This window comes from Panthera pardus, unplaced genomic scaffold (genome assembly GCF_024362965.1).
Source record: "Panthera pardus isolate Hobbes unplaced genomic scaffold, ASM2436296v1 HiC_scaffold_6, whole genome shotgun sequence".
In the NCBI taxonomy this organism is placed as follows: domain Eukaryota; kingdom Metazoa; phylum Chordata; class Mammalia; order Carnivora; family Felidae; genus Panthera; species Panthera pardus.
Window position 1 is genome coordinate 116393827 of NW_026526991.1, and position 22329 is coordinate 116416155.

Genomic DNA, 22329 nt, shown 5'->3' on the forward strand with positions numbered 1-22329 from the left:
GTATTTTGAAACAAAGCAAAACATGTCTTTAAATAATGATTCAACTTCAGGATCTTCTCCAAAACTAGTTTCCCTCTATCATTTAAATACTGCTTATCTATCGGTCCTCAACAAGTCAGAATCTTGAGAGAAAGGAATATAAACTTATCACTAAACAAAAGTCACATCAAAACAGATTAAGAGATTAAACAACGAAACATAATACATGAACCCTTGACTTGATGATCTTCCGTAAAAAACATACTTAAGAAATTCTAGAGACATTTGAGGAAAATTTCAAAAAAAACCTGGAGTACCAGATATCAAGGAAATAGTATTTAGTTTTATTTGGTAGGATAAATTACTCTCTTTATTTAGGATAATGTGCTTGGTCTTAGGTGATGCATACCAAAGGCTTTAGATGTAAAGTAGTTCATCTCTACAGCTTTGTAACTTTTTTATATGTTTGAAAATTTTCATAACAGCAGTAAGTTCTTCTAAGTTGAAATAACAGAATTCTTTAGTTTCCACAACTTTTCATTTTTCAGAATATATTTAAACAGGCAACAAAATTATATTAATGCTATATTTTAACATAAAACACTCTTTAAAAAATTTTTTTTAATGTTTATTTATTTTTGACAGAGAGAGAGAGACAGAAATGAGCGGGGGAGGGGCAGAGAAAGAGGGAGACACAGAATCCAAAGTAGGCTCCAGGCTCTGGGCTGTCAGCTCAGAGCCTGATGCGGGGCTCGAACCCACAGACCACGATATCATGACCTGACCGAAGTCGGATGCTCAACCGACTGAGCCACCCAGGCATCCCATAAAACACCCTTTTAAAGGAAAGCTGAAAAATACCCTTCAGACTGTCCCCTTGTGTTGCCATGTTATTCCTAACTGGTTTAACTCCTCACTGTATCAATTTCTTATAGAATATATTTTGGTACCTGAGAATTTTCCCACAATTTTATACAATATCCTTTGATATTGTATAAGAAAAGTGTCACTATTTTATGGTTTTAAACATGCTCTTTATGATGTTATAATATTGACTTAATAAATGAATCCTAAATTAGCAGACTCATGGAAACAGTTTTAGATACTTCTGAACATTCTCAGTAGAGACAGTGCGTAGCACAAAACCAAATGTAAATAGCAGTGTCTCCTTTAATTCACCAATTCCATTTCTAGAATTGGAATCTAGCATAATGAATAAATAACACATGAGCAAATCTCCAATGCATTCTAAGGAGTTAATTAAGCATGTGGGCAAAGCCTTGAGACCTTAAGATGATCACCACAGCACTGATTTTATTATCATAATTAAAAATTTTTATGTGAGTAGAGCTGACACACAGTTACATTCGTTTCAGGTATACAACATAGTGATTTGATAAGTTTACACATTATGCTATGCTCACCCCAAGTGTAGTTACCTTCTGTCGCCATGCAACACTATTATTACAGTATCACTGACTATACTTCCTATGCTGGGCCTTTTATTCCTCTGACTTATTTATTCTACAGCTGGAAGCTCTCTCCCTTCCCCTTCACCGACTTTGCCCAGCCCCCAATGTGCTCATTTTAACAGCAAAACACCAGAACCATTTAAAAGTTCAATATAAATGATTATAGTACAACTGTATAATATAAGGACACCATTAAGTCATTACAATTTTGTACCCAATTTTAGCCTACGGTTTTTCCCTCACACAAACAAGCAATTCTCCAACACCACCTGGGTGTCCTACAATTCAACTCTATTCTGACACGAACTACCTGGACATAGCATCAAATACTGCAAGTTAAGGCCTTGGTCCCAAAAGACTGCCTCTACCTCTATCCCTTCCTATATCAACTGCAAGACCAGGCTGTTACCTAGGCTTCTGACCAACAGGCTCTAGATAGGAGGTTCCAATGATCTCTTCCTTGGATTTGATTAATTTGCTAAGATGGCTCACAGAACTCAGAGAAACAACACTGTACTTACTAGATTACTGGTTTCTTATAAAAGGATACAACTCAGGAACAGTCAGTCAGATGGAAAGGATGCATAGGGCAAGGAAAAGGAAAGGGATTGTTGAGCTTCTATGCCCTCTCTAGATATGCCCCTCTTCCCACATCTCCACATTTACCAACCTGGAAGCTCTCTGAACCCTATCCTTTTGGGTTTTTATGGAGGCCTCATTAGACATGCATGACTGATTCAACCTCCAGCCACTCTCCCCTCCCAAGCAGTCAGGAGGGTGAGAGTGAGATTTCAGCTGTGTAATCACATGGTTGATTCTATTGGCAACCAGCTCCTAACCTTAGGTGGGTTCTAAAAGTCACCTCACAGTGTTGCTCTCAACACTAGGAAATTGTAAGAAATGTGATTAAGACTAAATATGTACTTCTTATTAAAAATCACAACAGTCATTAAATTATATTAACTGTGGGAAAACATCAGAGAGGAACATTCTACAAAGTAGTGTGTACTATTTGTAAGGTCATAAAAGATCCATACTCACTCCTACAATAAAAGGCTGAAGAATTTTTTCAGGTTAAAGAAAAATCGAAATGTTATGTGTAAACCTGGATCAGGTCCTAACTTGGGTCGGTGAGGGTGATGGGAGGACCTTACTACGAAGGATATTAGTAAGAGAAATGCTGAAATTTGAATATAACTGTGAATTTCATAATAGTTTTGGAACCAAGTTAAATTTCCTGATTTTAAGAACTATATTAGAGTTATATAATAGAATATCCTTATTTTAAAGAAATATGTAATAGGTATTTGGGGTTAAAGGAGCATGATATCTATAACTTACTCTCAAATAATTAAAAAAATACATTTATGTGAAGAAAGTGAATGAGCAAATGGGACAAAGTGCTAAAAAACTGTTGAGTCTGGTTAAGAGTACAGGGAGTTCTCTGTACTGTTCTTACAACTTAAAGTTTGAAATTATAACAAAACTCAAAATCCCCTTCCTCCCAAAAAAGGTTATACAATGTTATGTTTAGAATGAAGACTTATTTCTAAAACAGCAATTAAGAATTAAACTTTAGGCATTTAAATCTGATAAAAATTAAATTAGCAATGGATGACAGTATTTTTGATGTCAAGTCATGGTAAAGGGAAGATATCTTACCTTTTGGAAGTTTACCTCCAAGCACAGTAAATTTTTGTGGATTTTTCAAGAATTCAACAACCTCCTGTAATTCTTGTTTAGCTTCTTCCACCTAAAGTGACACAATTTACCAAACAATTCTAAATAATGGATTATCAAGGCTGCCTCTTTGAAAGTAGTAAATGTAACTGGAAGTTAACTTGGCTTTCTCTTTGTTTCAGGGAAAGAAGCACACAAGAAGGCCACCTTATAAATGCAAACACAAAGGGGTTTTCACCTGACTCTTTTTGCCAATTGTGCAGTCTCCTTTGTTTGTAAGTTTGAGAGACAGCGTATGTGTGAGCGGGGAAGGGCAGAGAGGAGAGAGAGAATCCCAAGCAGGCTCAGCACTGTCAGCACAGAGCCCAACGGAGGGCTCAATGCCAAGAACAGAGAGATCATGCCCTGAGCCAAAGTCAAGAGTCAGATGCTTACCCAACGGAGCCACCCAGGCACCCCCCATTATGCATTTCTTTACATATCCCAACAAAAGCATTCTCAACTTCCTACCTTTTCAAGAAATAGTGCTCCCTCCAGTTAACAAGCACTTAAATTCAAAATTCTAGTTAAATGTGTCAGTGGCATTTGTTGTAAATAGAAAGGTTCCCCTAGCAAGTTTCAAATCCAGAACTTTGGAACTGATTACAAGCTTCCAGGGCAAACTATGTAACTTAATGTACATCAACGACAAGGAAGCCTGTGTTTAAGTTATAACAATGACTTAGGATTCATTATGAGATTATTTTCATTATAAGGAGTTACTACTAGATTATAAATGATTTAGTTCCCAACAAATGCCAAAGGACAGTGACTAAAATTAAGCTATAGTATACAGATATTGTTTTGTAAATGGTTGTGGCCAAAAAAATTTAGAGTATTTCATCCTCAAAATATAAAAAATTATGTAAGAATTGAGATCCCTAGCAGGCATAAAGCCCAATCTGGTCAACAAGTATGTCAAGTAGAACATTAGCTCAACTTTAAAAAAACTGATATAAGGAAGCTGCCTATGAGAAATCAGGTAGCATACAACTATGAGTAACAAATGCAAATACCTATGAGCCAGAATAATATTAAAGATGAGCGCAGAAGACCAAATGAAAACAACAGTGGTGGCAATATAGTGAAAAAGCAGTATACTGAAAAAGGGTCTGGAAAGCAACAGACCCTTACAGAGGGCAAATAATCACAACTTGGTTCTACAAAGGAGTACAGAACTCATGCTCCAGACTTTAATTTTTCAAGGAAAAATAAAAAACACATCATTAAAGATATTAAATATCCATTTAAATGAAAAAAATGTATTTGTGGGGCACCAGGGTGGCTCAACCAGTTAAGCGTACAAGTCATTGATTGTGGCTCAGGTCAGGATCTCAGGGTTATGAAGTCGAGCCCCTATATCAGGGCTCCACCCGGAGCTTGGAGCCTGCTTGAGATTCTCTCTCATTCTCTCTCTCTCTCTCTCTCTCTCTCTCTCTCTCTCCCTCTCCCCTGTACTCCACACCGCCTGTGCAACCTCTCTCTCTTAAAAAAACAAAAACATACGAAAAAAACCCACAAAAAACAATTTAAAAAAATGCAATTGTGTATGTACTCTTTTAGGTATTTTATTTTTTTAATTTTTATAAATTTTTTAATGTTTATTTATTTTGAGAAAGAAAGTGCAAGTGGGAGAAGGGCAGAGCAAGAGGGAGAGAGAGAATCCCAAGCAGACTCCACACTGTCAGCACAAGAACCTGGGGGAGGGCTCGATCTCACGAACTGTGAGGTCATGACCTGACCCAAAATCAAAAGTTGGATGCTTAACCAAATGAGCCACCCAGGCACCCCTATATTTATATTTTATTTTATTTTATTTTTTAATGTTTGTTTATTTTTGAGAGAGACAGACACAGAGTGCAAGCAGGGGAAGGGCAGTGAGAGAGGGAGACACAGAATCTGAAGCAGGCTCCAGGCTCTGAGCCATGAGCACGGAGCTCAACACGGGGCCGGAACTCACGAATCATGAGATCATGATCTGAGCCAAAGTCAGACACTTAACTGACTGAGCCACCCAGGTGCCACCCCCCCATATTTATTTTAAATTACACTGTCCAAATAATATATTCGCAGCCAATTTGCAGCCCTACGTTAGACAACTTTAAATAAGAGCTCTCAATGAGAAGAAAAAACTCAAGTACATTAGGGTTTAAAAGAAACTACCTGGCCAACAGACACATGAAAAGATGCTCAACATCGCTCCTCTTCGGGGAAATACAAATCAAAACCACACTCAGATATCACCTCACGCCAGTCAGAGTGGCCAAAATGAACAAATCAGGAGACTATAGATGCTGGCGAGGATGTGGAGAAACAGGAACCCTCTTGCACTGTTGGTGGGAATGCAAATTGGTGCAGCCACTCTGGAAAACAGTGTGGAGGTTCCTCAAAAAAATTAAAAATAGACCTACCCTATGAGCCAGTAGTAGCACTGCTAGGAATTTACCCAAGGGATACAGGAGTACTGATGCATAGGGGCATTTGTACCCCAATGTTTATAGCAGCATTCTCAACAATAGCCAAATTGTGGAAAAAGCCTAAATGTCCATCAACCGATGAATGGAGAAATTGTGGTTTATATACCCAATGGAGTACTACGTGGCAATGAGAAAGAATGAAATATGGCCCTTTGTAGCAACGTGGATGGAACTAGAAAGTGTGATGCTAAGTGAAATAAGCCATACAGAGACAGACAGATACCATATGTTTTCACTCTTATGTGGATCCTGAGAAACTTGACAGAAACCCATGGGGGAAGGAAAGAAAAAAAAAAAAGAGAGAGAGGTTAGAGTGGGAGGGAGCCAAAGCATAAGAGACTCTTATGAACTGAGAACAAACTGAGGGTTGATGGGTGGTGGGAGGGAGGGGAGGATGGGTGATGGGCATTGAGGAGGGCACCTTTTGGGATGAGCACTGGGTGTTGTATGGAAACCAATTTGACAAAAAATTTCATATATTAAAAAAAAAAAAACCAGCAAAGGAACAATAAAAAAATAAATAAAGAAAAGAAAAGAAACTACCTGAAAAAAAGTGTACTAAAACATGAAATATCTCTGGGCCAAAGGGCATTATGAAAATCTAGAATTAAAGTCGTGATTATCTTAGATTTCTACATACTTTCCTAGGACTGTTTCTAGGAAGAAATAAAGAGCAAAGAGGTTTTTTGTTTTTTTTTTTTTTTAGGCTAAAAATGGTCTTTAAAAGTTATTTCAATTAAATTATGAAAATATACTGTTTACAAAGTTAACGGTTAAAAGCAAAGCTCTGTCCACTCCTAAGCCCAGGAGACATGTGTTATATATGCTCACCAAGAAACATGCAGAGAATATTCACAATGGCACTATTTAGGTGAAAACTAGGCACAACTCAATGTCCACCTAATGTTGAATAAATAAACAGTACTGTGATATTCACAGGATACTATGCAATGGGGATGAAATGAACTACAACTCCATTTAAAAACATGGATGGATCTCATAAACACCATGGTGGGTGAAAAAAGCCATATACACTACACGTATTATACATGTCCATATGAAATTCAAAAGCAGGGGAAACTAATATATGTTATTAAACAGAACAATGATTATCCTTAGAGTGGTAAGAAAGGAACACTAGGAACTTTCTGCTAATATTCGATTTCTTGAGCTGGGTGCTGATAATTATGAGTTCACTGTATGGGAATTTATTAAGGTATAGATTTATGATTTGTGTAGGTCTGTGTGAATACTAAGCTTCAATACAATTTATGTTTAAAAAGAGATTTGGTTCTTTATTAAAATAAAATTTTTAAATATTCAAAGTTATTCATATACTAAAACAAGACCAAAATACATTTGGTCAAGGTAATGGATAACTTTGAATTGTAGGAAAAAAGAAAACAGATTAGATGTCACCTACTACTCAAATTAAAATTTCTCTCCCCAGACTCTGTGGCAAGAGAATTCTCAACTGAGGTATATAAAATCTATATAGGAAAATAGAGTTTAGGGGGATCAAGACAATGAATGGAGTTATAAAAGCTGTTATTAGTATTTTTATGGCAGCTATACATAATATTATTCCTACACAAACAAATCTAAGCAAGGAAATGATATTCCTATACTAGCTCTTTAAGACTTGGTAAAACTGGGGCACCTAGGTGGCTCAGTCAGTTAAGCGTCCAACTCTTGTTTCGGCTCAGGTCATGATCTCACGGTTCGTGGGTTTGAGACCCTCATCTTGGGCAATGTGCTGGCAGTGTGGAGCCTGCTAGGGATTCTCTCTTTCTCTGCTCCTCCCCAGCTCGCACACTCACCCTCTCTTTCTCTCTCTAGAAATAAATACGTAAATCAATGTAAAAAACAAAACAAAAAGACTTTGTAAAACTGACCACAGGTACCACCTAATGGTATACCTATTATGGTAAATGGTATAAATTATAATATATATATATATATATATATATATATATATATATATATATGTGTGTGTGTATATATATATATGTATATATATATATATAACATTTATAGATATCTATAAACAGTTATATGTATCTACATATAAATTTAGATTTGATAGCAATAACAGCAATATAACATTATAGCAATAACATATAACATATATGTAATATATAACAATAGCAATAATATATAATATATATATATAACATTTATAGATACCTTTAAACATTTATATATATCTACATATAAATCTAGATTTGATAGCAATGACAGCAATATAACATTGTAGCAATAATTATAGTATTTGTTAATATTACCACGGAAAACTCTCTGACAATCTGAAAACTCTGTGATGTCCCCATTTTTTTTTTTTAATGTTATTTATTTTGGGAGAAAGTGTGAGCATAAGAGCAGGGGGAGAGGCAGAGAGAGACAGAGAGAGAGAGAAAGAGAGTCTCAAGAAGGCTTCACACTGTCAGCACAGAGCCCAGTGTGGGGCTTGAGCCCATGAACCCGTGAGATCATGACCTCAGCTGACATCACAGTTGGATGCTCAACGGACTGAGCCTCTCAGGAGCCCCTTGTGATGTTCCATTTCTAATATTATCAGCATATCTTCTTTAGCTTTGTAATCAGAAATGGACTCATTCCAAAAGAAGTGTGGTATATTAAGTAATGAAATATGTATAAAAAGAGATTTGGTTCTTTATTAAAATAAAATTTTTAAATATTCAAAGTTATTCAAAAGAAGTGTGGTATATTAAGTAATGAAGTATGTATAAAAAGAGATTTGATATACGTATAAAAAGAGATTTGGTTCTTCATTAAAATAAAATTTTTAAATATTCAAAGTTATTCATATACTAAATGCCTTGCTGACCATAACCTCAACACAGGTTCAATGTCATGCAGGCTCTCAGCTCTCTGCACACCTTAAACAAAATGAGAAGGGCCCTCTGCGCTAAGGAGTCAAGTTTTCAAATACTCACTGCCCCAGCCTCCTCCTCAATTATTCCCTTTCCACAATTCCAGCAGAATTCACAGATGTTTAAATTGCAAAGGGAAGGGAAGGACTACTTGGTATAAAGGCAGCATAGTGACTTCTGATACTTTATTCCCTAATATTTGAGTAGGTGAAAAATATTTATGCTTAAATGGGGAACAGAGTATGGAAAGGGGAAGAGCTCTCATTCTATTACATATTACAAGTGGCTTTTTCATTGGTCAACAACCAAGCCAGGCACATTAGCTCTTCAGGGTCCTTGCTCTGTATGTTCCTCTGGCTAGAAACGTTCTTTGCTCAAATATACGCATGGTTTAGGGGCACCTGGGTGGCTCAGTTGGTAGAGCATGCGACTCTTTTTTGTTGTTGTTGTTAATAAAGAATATTCCAAATATCACTAGAGGGGCTTAATGAATTTATGTTGTATTTTTATTTTTATTTTATTTTGGAAACAGAGAACACAAGAGGGGCAGAGGGAGAGAATCGTAAGCAGGCTCCACGCTCAGTACGGAGCCTGACACAGGACTCAATCCCATGAGCCTGTGACATCATGACATGAGCCAAACTCAAGAGTCAGATGCTCAACCAACTGAGCCACTCAGGAGCCCCTGAGGATGAGAATCCTGATCTCAGGGTTCTTAGTTCAAGCCCCACGTTGGGTGTAAAGATTACTTAATATCTTTAAAAAAAAAAAAAAATCCATGGTTTACTTTATCTTCCTTAAATGTTCACTCAAGTGTCAACTTCTCAATCATACACTGAATATCACCATTTAAAATTGTGACTTTTCTCTCAGAACTCCCGATCTCCTTTACCCTGCTCTATATTTTCCCGTAACACTTCACTTTTGAACATACTCTATTATAATTTCCTTATATGCCATATCATTGTCCAATTTCTGTTAGAATTAAAATCCATAAAGGGAAAGATCTGTTTTATTTCTTTTATCCCAATATCTAAGTTCTAATCATGGCTTGGTCTTTTCTAATAGCCAGTCCCCACCCAGGAGCCCACTCAGAGTTGCCTCAGTACAAAAAAACAGTGCTATCACCCAAGAAATTCCTAGGGATTGAGAAGCCCTGTGTCAGAAATCGGGGTCAAAGACCAAACTGCAGAACCCAAAATGCACCTAGTACTCTTGTCACATAGGAAATTGCAACAGTTTTAGTGCTTGGAACTGGAGGTAGAGACCAATATATATGTATTTTCTATTTTACACCTTTAAACTCAAATATTGGCCCTACATAATTAGATAATATTCGAAGAAAGCAAAGTAAACTTAACTTACTCCTTTAACGTGTTCAAAGGTGACATTTTTCATCTGGACAGGATCTACTGCAGAATCAAGCCCTGTTGTTGTCCGGAAGCGGACTAAAGAGAAGAAAAGAAATGCTTATATCTCTGATAGATTTATAAAATTCCAACCACCTTGTTTTTCAGATTTAAGAAAGCCCAGAAAAATTACATCTAAATTCACATTCATTAATTCACAGTGAAGTACAGAAACTAGGTCTACTGGATTTCTAGGCCGTGTTCAAGGAATCAATGACCCTCATTAAACTATCTTTGTACCTTCTAATTAAAATGAAATAGTACTTCCCTCTTCTCCTATAATATAAGCCTGCTTCGGATTCTCTCTCCCTCTCTCTCTGCCCCTCCCCCACTCACTCACACACACACTCTCTCTCTCTCTCTAAAATTAAAACATAAACATTGAAATAAAAAAATCTATGGGGCGTCTGGGTGGCCCAGTCACTTCAGCATCCAACTCCTGGTTTCAACTTAGGTCATAATCTCAAGGTACACTGGTTCGAGCACTGGGTCTGGCTCTGTGCTGACAGCACAGGACCTGCTTGGGATTCTCTTTCACTCTCTCTGCCTCTCCCCCACATCCGCACACCCATGCATGCATGCTAAGTAAATACAGTTTTTTAAAAAAAGAATCTATATAGATGGACTTAATAAATAAGGCAAATAAATTTGTAGTTGAACCCCCTTGAACCTTATAAGAAATTAATTACTCAACGGCAATGCACTTCATATTTTAATATATGTTTTACTTAACATAAGAAATTAAGGGAAAAAAAAGAAATTAAGAAACATAAAGGAATAATCAGACCTTTTCCTACTCTTCCGTTATCACCTAGTGTCCCTGTAATGGTTCTGTTTTGAAAATGAGATAAGAGAAGGTGACTCTAGATATAAAAAGAATATTCCTGGATGTTAAAATCTCATCTCAGGTTTGATGCCACAAAAAACTTAAAATATCTGGGGTTACATGCAAGTCCTGGGATGAATTCCTGATCCAGGTCAACTAATATTCTTAACTGTACATCAGTTTTTTCTCTCAAGGTAATCAAACATAAAGAACACAGAGAACACAGGGTAAAAACTGAATAGTTGAAAAAGCAAGCAGAACCACTTACAACTGACATTTCATTTTAGACTTGGCAACCCCAGAAAATATGGGACTCATTTAAACTGATGTTTAATAATATGTAATTTTTCATAAATTTATTGTGTCTTTGAAATAAAGAACTATTTCATTTGTATTGTGATTATAAAATTCTAATACATGTTTTTTAAATTTTATAATTGGACAGGTATAATTTTCTAAAAATGTGGAAAACTAACCACTAATAGAAGTTAATCTAACATTTTTGATATAACATAAACCTTAAAATTTTAACAAAATATTCTTTTCCCAAAACAAGTCAAAGTTGAAATTTGTACAGTGTTAGACACTTTTCCTGTAGGGAAAGTTCCTGTTAGGAACTTTTCCTGTAATCCACAAAGCAATGTAAATATGGTAGGCCCTCTGACAATGCAAATGGCATATAATCATAACAGATTAAAACTTTTCTACTTCAACACAAAAGAAACAATCTCAAATTGACCCAATCTGTGAAGTGCTGACTCGTAGGAACGAGGGGCCTAGACACTAGAACTATACATGTTTTCTCACTCCTAAGTCTTAGGCATATTAACTACAAAAAAAAAAAAAAAAAAAAAAATTCAAGTATTTAAAAGATTAAAAAAAAGTCAGAGCCATTACCAGATAAAAATGGGTTTTTTAAGAGTCCATAAATGCCAAACAGCAACAGAACGAAGAGAATCAGACGAGTTCGTCTTAGAGAATCTGGAAGGAGAAAAAAAAAAAAAAAAAAGCCTTAAATGACATCAATGAGAAAGGACAGCTTGACAAAAGGCAAATATTAGGTTACTGATGGAAATCATATTTCATCACATGAGGTTTTGGAACGTGGCATGGTTTTGTATAACTGCCATGATTTCCTTTCAGCACCCTGTCAGCAAAACCTCAAGAAGCCGCTCAGGCTTCTGTCCTTGACATAGGTTCTCAAAACAAGGCAAAGAGTCCACAGATATTTCCATTTTGACACAGCTTACATTACAAATATAACAGAATATAAGCAGTGAAAAAGTGGTAATTGTTAGAAAAAAGATTTGTAATCACTTAAATACAGGACTATGACTTCCTTTTAGGTATCTACCCAAATATGAATGGGGTCAAATCAACTTACCATTGGTTTTTTGTGTTAGTGCTTGCGCTTTCAGAAAACCCTCTGCGAAACCAGTTTTAAACGCATCTTGGTGAGCTTCGGGTATATTTTTGGTCTTCATGAGTTTGTCCAAACTCTCAACATCTGATCCTCTGTCCCGCAAAAGGAACCCCTAAATACACAAACAACACATCAGTATTGATTGACTATACAGATAACACACTCCAAAAATATAATCACAACTCACAAAAATATTCATTCAAAGAGTCTAGAAATTCTAATTTTTACCGTCTGTGTGAAGAATTACAGTAATACTCAACAATAAATTACTTCATCAATGGCTAGAAAAGTAACTTTGGACCTTACACTTGCATCAATCAATTCAGGTCAAGAAACTCTCTGTAAGAACACTATACTGAGGGGCACCTGGGTGGCTCAGTCAGTTAAACGTCAACTTCAGCTCAGGTCATGATCTCACAGTTTGTGGGCTCAAACCCAGCGTCAGGCTCTGTGCTGACAGCTTGGAGCCTGGAGCCTGCTTCGGATTCTGTGTCTCCTTTTCTCTCTGCCCCTGCTCACACTCTCTTCACTCCCAAAAACAAACAAACAAACAAACAAACAAACAAACAAAAAAGGACACTATAGTGAAAACAACAAATAGGTCACAGGTGGACTTAGGGTTCTAATGGTTTGATGTTCACACTCCTTTATCTCTAGTAGAGGAAAAACCTCATCAATTTATTAAATGTTTACTGAGCATCTTTTATATACTTGGCCTTATAGAAGCTCTGAAAATGTAAAGATAAATAATGAATGATCTGAATGTTCTCAGACTAGTGGGGAGAGATACACAAATAATCAATTTTTTGAAGTCATTTTGTTATTATGTTAGAAGTTCTAGGTCTGGTAAAATAAATGCTACCTCAGGAAGTCAGGAAAGGCATTCCAGAGAACGGGATTTCTAAATTTTTTTTAACATTTTATTTTTACTTTTGAGAAACTGGGGGCGGGGAGTAGAGAGAAAGAGGAACAGAGGATCTGAAGTGGGCTCTGCCCTGAGGGCAATGAGCCCGGTGCAGGGCTCAAGGTCACGAACCAAGAGATCATGACCCAAGCCAAAGTTGGGCGCTTAACCAACTAAGCCACCCAACACCCCGAAAACAGGATTTCTAAACCACAGGCAACACAAAGCATAAACAAGTTGACAGAGTCATTAAATAACAGCCTTCAGTGCTCAAGAACTACACGCAACCTTGTGTAACAGGACTTAAAAATGCAAGAGAGGAGCAGGACAGAGGTTCAGAGGGGATGCCATAATGAAAGATGAGAACAGAAAAATAGTAGGCAGGGGCCAAAAGATGAAATGCCCTGTGTACTATGGCATGAATCTGACAATAAAGCAGAGGAATACAATTATTATATTAATACATTTTAGACAGATTGGTGGGAGGGTGGCAGTCTGGAGTCTAAACTGAAGGTAGCAAAACTAAAGACAAGGAGATTAAATACGTGTATATTTGAGTCACTTGGGCAAAAATTGTTAAAGTCTATCTATGCAGTGGAATTGGGGATGAAAAGAAACAGACCTAAGAAGTATTTAAGAGGCTGGATCAATAGAACTTTAGTGATTAATGGGCGTGAGAGGAGAGAGATGAATAAATCAAAGTTGATCATCAGGTTTCTAGCTTGGGTGGATGCTATTCATGAACACAGAGAACACACAAACAGGTGTAGGTTGGTAGGAAAAAGGACAAAGGGAGATGTCTAACAGGCCAATGGAGAGACATGACTGGCACTCAGAAAAGATGTAGGTATAATGACTTAACACAGGTTATTAATCCTTTAGAAAATCAGTTGGCCAATAAAAGAAACCAGATAATGAAGGTTCTCATTTTAATAATTTGAAATGTATTGCTTTTTCAAACAACAAAAAAGAGTTCTAATTACCTTTACAAATGATGGCGCTATATGCTGTGTTTCTGCCAATCTTTCAGAGGTGGACTGTAGACGCCGTGTTCTTGATTTCAAAGTTTTAAAACCCCGAGACTGTATGAAAACTGAACAGAATAGTATTACATTTACATTTTTAAATAGTATCTCATTGTAAAATTTTATAAGGAAAATGCCTAAGATTTGAAACTAACACCAAGCCTGTATATCCTAGTTTACTATCTCATTTTTTAACATAGTTCTTTGCCTGACGCTTCACTATACTAGTAATTAAGGTCATCAAAATGGGTTTAATTTGTAAATTAAGTTTACAATTTCTTGAGAGTTTTAAAATGTTAAAAAAAAAACAAACCCACTGATGAGTATCAAATACAAGTCAGTGTCTAATTCCTCAAACCCCAATCCCACTTCCCAGAAGTAACCACTCAACAATTTCATGACTACACTTGTATGTATTTTAACACATGCTCTTTCTATAAAAATAGTGTATAATTTTTTGTCTTCTTTCACTTAACACTATATCATGGACATTTTTCAGAACAGGTCAGACAATGCATTCAATCTAATGGCTGTTAACATTCTTCTAATTTTCAGTGTATAGCAATTTGAATATTCTACTACTTTTCTACTATGGACAGTTGTTTCCTGTTTTCTTATTGCTAAAAATGGTGCAGTTATAATTCTTGTACATATCATCTTTCAGCAAATGTAGGCTAAATTCTTAATGTGAAGCTGTGAGGTGTGAATTATTTAACACTAAGAAATTGCTCTCTAGAAGGCTGTTATGGATTTATATACCCACCAATGAATAGGAGTATCCTTTTCTCCACATCCTGTGCAACCCAGGTTAACATAAATGTTTTTAATTTGTACAAGTGTGATAAGCAAAAAGTAGGGTCTTGTTTAAATCTGCATTTAAGATTATGGGGGAAAACTTAGAAACAATTTTTTTCTTTCATTAAATATTTTATTTCTTTAGCAAATTGATCACTCATGACCTTTCCCATTTTCATTTGTAAAAGAATGCATGTAACTTGAGGTCATGTATATTTGAAATATTTATTTTAATGTCTTTGTCTTTTGATGTAACACTTTATAAAGTTAATGTAGCCTTATCTTTTAATTTTTTGTTTTCTGCACTGTGTTACTGTGTTTTGATTAGAGAGCCTCATCCCCGAACTATGATTTTAAAAGGAATCTACTGACTTAATTTTTAATTCTTTTGTTCAGACCTTTGCCTATTTGGAACTTATTTAAAAAAAAAGCAGGGGGGGATCTGATTCCCCTTTTGTTTAGGCCCACGTTTGTTTATTTTATTTATTTATAAGTGATCTCTTGAACTCATGACCCCAAGATCAAAAGTTGGATGTTCTACTGATTGAGCCAGCCAGGCACCCCATTTTACTAAGCCCAAGTTTAAAATCAACTTCTCGGTTTTCATAGCAAGTGTTTAGGGTTTTGATTGGGGTTGCACTTAATTAATAAATTTGGTCATACATTAAAACTGTCACAGTACAAAATCCTTTCAAAGAGGATTGTGGCATTCTTTCATTTTATTTTACTCAGCTCTTTGATTCCTTCAGTAAAGTTTCACAGGCATACATATATACATATGTATGTGTACATCATGTTGAATATTTCTTGTCAGGATAAAAGATTTACTGGGTTTGAAGAAAACTATAAATAAAACCTACTGCTAGAATATAAGATCTTGATTTTGAGACATTTATCTCATATGATACCAGAGTAGCTTTTCAGGTGATTTTAAGTTTCCTAGTAAGCAAGCATCTTACCTGGTAAGCAGAAACAATCAAAATTTTGCCCTTTCCTTAAGCTTACTTTCTATTCTAGCTTTCTACAACATTCTAGAAGTGTAACAATTAAAATATATTACATGTCTTTTTCATACACTAAAATAATAGTTTTTCTTCTCTAATCAATTAACATGATAAATTAACATACTTCCTAATACTGAATCACTTTTGTATTCCTCAATCATATTGACAGCAATTTCTGTACTTGCTTTTTCAGATTTTATTTAGGATTTCTGTATTTATATTATTAAGTGAAATCGATCTATTGGATTCTTTTTTGTGCTAACATTTTAGTATCTGCGATCTTGTGGAATAAACAGGGAAGCCTATTCTACCTTTTTCTTTATTAAGAAAGTTATAAAGAATAGGAAACTGCTGATCCTGGAAAACAGAACACAACCATAAAACCATCTGAGGCTACCTCCTCTGGGGCAGTGGGATTATATTTGAAAAATACTCTTTCAAATTTTATAGTTATTGTCTTATCTTTTTTCTTGGGTCAATACTACTAATTTATAACTTGTATATTTTTTCAACATATTTTTATTTATACACACTCTTAAAAGTTTAAAATCTTCATTATCTGTGGCTGTTACCACTTTTCACTTCTAACATTATTTTCTCATTGTTTTTAATCAGACCATTCTTTTTTTCCCCTCAAATTAAATTTGTTCTTCATTTAATTAAAACCCCCTGGATGTTGTATTCATTTCATGTTTTATACTTTTCAATTTCTCACATTCATTTAAAGAAATTCTCAGAATGATTGCTTCATCAATTTAGTTTCCATCTTTCTTATTTCCTAATAAATTATACGATGCACTCAGCATCAATAGGTCTTCAACTCAAAGATTTTGGTATGTTGATTTTCCTTGTGGTTCATTACTAATTGTCTATAATTTGTTTTTCTTTCCCTTTAGCCACAAGACATTTAGAAAAGTATTTTTAAATTTCCATAGTTAGGAAATTTTGTTTTAGGAACTTTTAAGGTATCCTGTTATATGATTTCCATTTTATCATATGATCAGAGAACCTGACCTGTGAGTTACTAACTTTTTGAAAATTTATTAAGATATTTTTTCATACTTTAATACATGCTCAGTTTTTAGAAGTCTTCCATGAATATTTAAAAAATGTATCATCCTTCTTAAGTATTCTTCTGTCTTTTGCATTAACCATTTCTTCAGAGGATTACTGGTCTCTGTGCCCTACTTGGTATCTCTTTCATGCTGTAAGTTTTCCTCAAACATGTGGAGATTCTTGCTGATCCATTTGTAATTGTAAAGGGAATACAGTGATTGGTACTGATTGTAAATAGAGGTTTTCTTAAAACTACCAAGGTGGTAAATGCCTTTATACTATGAAACATGGACTTTTAATGAATGAGCAGGATACCCTTAGTGCATGACTCAAGTCCATTATTTCTCTCCTTGGCATCAATGCTCAAACACAATCTTCAGAGACAGACTTCTCTACACACACATACACACACACACACACACACACACACACACACACACACACACCCTTTATTACAAAAGTGTCTTTTGCCAATTATAGCCTAAAAGTTGCAAGCCCTTTCTGGAACTGGCCCATTTTGGGGAATCTTTCGATTCAACTGTTTATGAATCATCCCAGAGCCCACAATTACTGACTTGGAAATTGAGGTTTTTCCTAAGTTCTACTAGAAATAACAGCACACACCTATTTCGTGTCACTCTATTCTAAGTTCCATGAAGGTAGGTAACATATGTTGTTCTTATTTATAATTATCACTGTCACCTGACACTTAACCACTAGTGTCTGGTATTAAATCAATATAAATACATGCATATTTGATTTTGCTATCAATGTGAGGTCATCTATTTTATACCCTATGGAAAGTCCTCAAATTTCTGGTCCACGGACGAAACCCCTCTGCTGCTGCCCTGACTTTTTCCTCATTAAATTTTTTTGTCATTGTAATGGATTGAAACAATTTTGAAAATGAAATTTTAAAAATATGGAAGTAAACAAATGTGCTTATTAATTATTTTAAAGCTGTAGATAAGTTCCCTAGAGGTTGATTTATTGTGGCACTTATCACTCACATTAAAAATTCAGCTATTATGTATTTTCCAGATTAAAAATACTGGACATACCCAAATTAACTGATTCCAAACACTCTATCAGTTTATTGTGAGCTACAAATGAATGCTTACAAACATTAATATGATTAAGAAAGACAAATCAGAATCCATTGAATAATCTACTATGTTTTTCAAAATAAATACAGGTGCTTCATACCTGGCCAGTACTGAAGATCTGAACAAATACTTTTAAGAGTTCTTGAATGTTGTCTATACAGGCAAGAGGAACGTAAAGTACTAAACATATCTAAGTAACCTGGAGGAAAATTGAAAAAAGCAAATTTTCTAGTTACCAAGCTAAAAGAAGTCATGAACTATAGTAATTTTACCAAATATTAGAAATATAAAAATATGAGTTTAGCCTTTTATTTGTTCATATGGCTCTGCTTGTATGAGTTTCTAAGAGCACTACTAATCTAATTACAGTTCTTCATCACTATCCTGTCTATCACTTGTCCCTTAGATTATCTTTTTTATCTGGTAGATGACCCTGGCTGCCAATAAAATTAAATTCAAACCAAAAGGGAAAAGGTACGTATGTTTAGCTAAAGTTACTGTTAGTCAAAAGCACGTAGAGAAAAGAACTGCTATTTCCTAGAGACAATTTCAAACACTCAGATGAATAATGTGATGAGTAAACACTGTAAACCAGAAGCACGGTAATCTTTCTCTCTCAAAGCTTCAGGTCACTGGGTACAAAGACAGTTCCTTCCACAGCTGGAAGCCATAAACTGGCTATCCTTGAAACTCCTACTGTTGACTAATGGGCCCCATCCTACTTAACATCCATGAGCCTAGGGAAAAAGTAAACAGCATCGATTGAAACAGATTCTTATCTATCCCAATATCCCAATTAAGAGTTCAGGGATTTTTCTAGGAATCCTATAGTCACATCAACAAACTCCTTCTTAATACCTCTGTCTGCCTAAGCCAAGAAACAGCTGGCAGGAAGAGGCACAACTTTAAAAGGAAATGTAAATACACAGGCCAAAAGAGCCATAGTAATAATACTACTACTATACATCAATGATGGTAACAAAAATTTAACTCTACTGGACACTTACTATGGGCCAAGGAATAAAGTAGTTTGGGCTAAGTAAACTACTTTCATTATTTCATTTGATCCTACACAGTGAGATAAGGAGTTTTTCCCCAGGCTTCACATGAGAAAACAGCAGTTTAGAGGAATAAGGGAAATGCCACAGCTCCTCAGTCTCAGGATTGAGTTTGATCCTGGTCTACTCCTCACCATTAACCACTAAGCTTCAAGACTTCTCTCAGGAAGGAGGTAGGATAGATTGTTAGTCCAAGCCCCCAGGCTCCGAAACGTCACCTTTTTCTCACAACTCTTATATGAAATAAAGGCAAAACAACGAAAAATTAGTAAATGAATTAAGTGTATACAATGTACAGCTTCAAATCAATCCTTTATCACAAAACTATTTAAACCTGCACTTTTGTGTTATAATTTGTACTGATTTTTAAAAACATGTTCTTTCATCAATATAAAACAAGTATTTTTTTTCAAGTTTTTAAAATACCAAACAAGTATTTTTTTCAAGTTTTTAAAATTTATTTTGATAGAAAGAGGGAACAGAGCAGGGACAGGCAGAGAGGGGCGGGTGGGGAGGGAGGGAGAGGGAGAGAGAAAGAAAGAGAGAGAGAGAGAGAGAGAGAGAAGGAGAATATGAATACCAAGTAGGCTCCACGTTGTCAGCACAGAGCCCGACATGGGGCTCAATCTCATGAACACTGAGATCATGACCTGAGCTGAAGTCAAGTGTCAGATGCTTAACCAACTGAGCCATCCAGGTGACCCTAAACAAGTATTTTGATAAGGTCTAACATTCACTGTTCAAGTATCAACCAAAAAGAAATTTATGAAGTGGAAATCCTTTTAACAAACTACCCACTCATTATAATAACAGATTGTTACAAGATTTAAATAAGAAAATATAGACATTCTATAAAATAAAGGGACCAGGACTATTTCTTCAATGTATTCTCAGAAATTAGTACAGTACCTGGAATCCAGTAAAGGTTTGTCACCTAAAATTAAAACAATACTCCACTATTCTAAAATCTGTTTTGTATGCTATATTACATCTTGGGACAAATAAAGAACCCTAATGGAAAAACCAGTAATTTAGTAAAATTAAACTTTATTTGGTAAAGTCTAAATACAGTCTATAGTTAAAAGTACCGTACCAATGTTCATTTCTCAGTTTTGACAAATGCACCATGGTTAAGTAAGCAGTTAACATTAGGGGAAGGCAGTTGAAGGATATATAGAAACTCAGTACTCTTTTGCAGATTTTCTATAAATCTAAAATTATTCCAGTATGAAAAGTTATAAAAGAAAGAACAAATGAATTCAGGAAAGAACTTGACACACAGTAAACATTAACAAATGCTATCTGTTGGGCGCTTGGGTGGCTTAGTTAAGTGTCCTACTCTCGGTTTCTGCTCAGGTCATGATCTCACGGTTTCGTGGGTTGGAGCCCTGCATAGGACTCTACACTAACAGCGTGGAGTCTGCTTGGTATTCTCTCCCCCGCCCCTCCCCTGTTCACACTCTGACTCTCTCAAAATAAATAAATAAACAACTTTAAAAATGAATAAATGCTACCTGTTAAATTATTACTAACTACGACCACTTACTTAAATTGGAACAAAAAATAGACTAACTTACCATATTTATTTTCAAAGAAGGACTGTGCAGAGACATGAGACGTATGCCAATGGGAAGAAATGCTCTTGCCTTTACAAAATCCAGGAAGTAGATGGTCTACCAGTTGATCAATCTGTCCAATTTTTAATTCAGATAATCCAAGGTCTCTTAAATTAAGTACAGGCTGTAAAGGATTGAGTCAACCAAGACTGTATTATCATCAAGATATTTAACCAAAGAGTTCTTATCAGTTGAAATAATATGAATTTTTTAAATGTAACAAATATATTGATTCCTCTTTTCTCATATTTAAAAACTAAATCGGTACAAATATTTTTATAGTTCTAGCTTTATGGAGGTCAGTCACAGGAAGTTTGACAAAGGTTAAAAATATCACATTTCCAATAGTATTGTGAAGTTATAGACATTTAAAGCCTCCTCCAGTCTCTAATAAACAAAAGTCCATTTGATTAAAAAAAAAAAAAAAAAAAAAAAGAGTATGCCGTTACCAGAGGACATCTCACTCCTCTGGCCTCATTGCCGAGATCCTTCTTCGAACTGAGAAGTTCTATAGTTACCCATATCTAACTTCTAATAAGGAGGGACAATGAACAAAGTGAAAAATGTATGAAAACCAGGCAAGAAAATAAAGTCACATTACAACAGTTCTAAACGAACTACAGATTGGATAGGAGTTATTTTCTTGTCCATGGAAACTGTCAAGCAGACATTAAAGACAAGTAACAATTACAAGCCTCAGACACCTGAAAGTTCAAGCAAGGAAAGCAAAAATAAATAGCCCAAGTATCAGCTTCTGATGACTGAGGTGAAGTTAGATACATGAAGTTGCATGCACAAAAAATAAAGTTAGATCGATGGATTATATAGCTCTGGATTGATGTCCAGGGGTTTGTCACTTACTAGCTGTGTGACAAGTCATTCATATTCCTTTTTAATTTTTTTTCACGTTTATTTTTGAGAGAGAGACATACAGCGCACGAGTGGGAGAGCGGCAAAGAGAAAGACACAGAATCTGAAGCAGGCTTCAGGCTCTGAGCTGTCACAGAGCCCAAGTTGGGGCTTGAACTCACGAACTGAGAGATCATGACCTGAGCCAAGGTTGGATGCTTAACCAACTGAGCCACCCAGGCGCCCTGACAAGTCATTCATATTCTTAGAATCCATTTCCTCATTAGTAAAATGACGATGAAATATGCCTACTTCACAAGATGGTATGGATGAACAGAAAAGATCATGCCTTGGTCATCTGACATATCCTAACATACATAGGAAGATAGTCAAAGGCATGATGAAGGAAAATATTTAAACGTGCTCTTTAAACTACTGGGGCCCCTGAGTGGCTCAGCCAGTTCAGCATCCAACTCTTTTCTTTTTTAATTGTTTAATTTACATCCAAGTTAGTTAGCATACAGGGCAACAATGATTTCAGGAGTAGATTCCTTAGTGCCCCTTACCCATTTAGCTCATCCCCCCTCCCACAAGCCAGCCAGCAACCCTCTGTTTGCTCTCTATATTTAAGAGTCTCTTAGGTTTTGTCCCCCTCCCTGTTTTTATATTCTTTTTGCTTCCCTTCCCTTATGTTCATCTCTTTAGTATCTTAAATTC

At 35.6% G+C, this 22329-nt stretch overlaps 1 protein-coding gene across 1 annotated transcript in view; it reads right to left on the minus strand.

Annotated features, from left to right (window-relative positions):
* YME1L1 (YME1 like 1 ATPase) overlaps positions 1–22329 on the minus strand; it is a 50881-nt gene that overhangs the window by 14258 nt on the left and 14294 nt on the right. The window contains exons 3-9 of the mRNA XM_019465281.2: positions 20725–20887; positions 18190–18288; positions 14087–14196; positions 12161–12311; positions 11674–11757; positions 9907–9989; positions 3114–3204 (exon numbers count right to left, since the gene is read on the minus strand). Coding sequence (XP_019320826.1) covers positions 3114–3204; positions 9907–9989; positions 11674–11757; positions 12161–12311; positions 14087–14196; positions 18190–18288; positions 20725–20887 — 781 coding nt within the window. The remainder of the gene's footprint in view (positions 1–3113; positions 3205–9906; positions 9990–11673; positions 11758–12160; positions 12312–14086; positions 14197–18189; positions 18289–20724; positions 20888–22329) is intronic.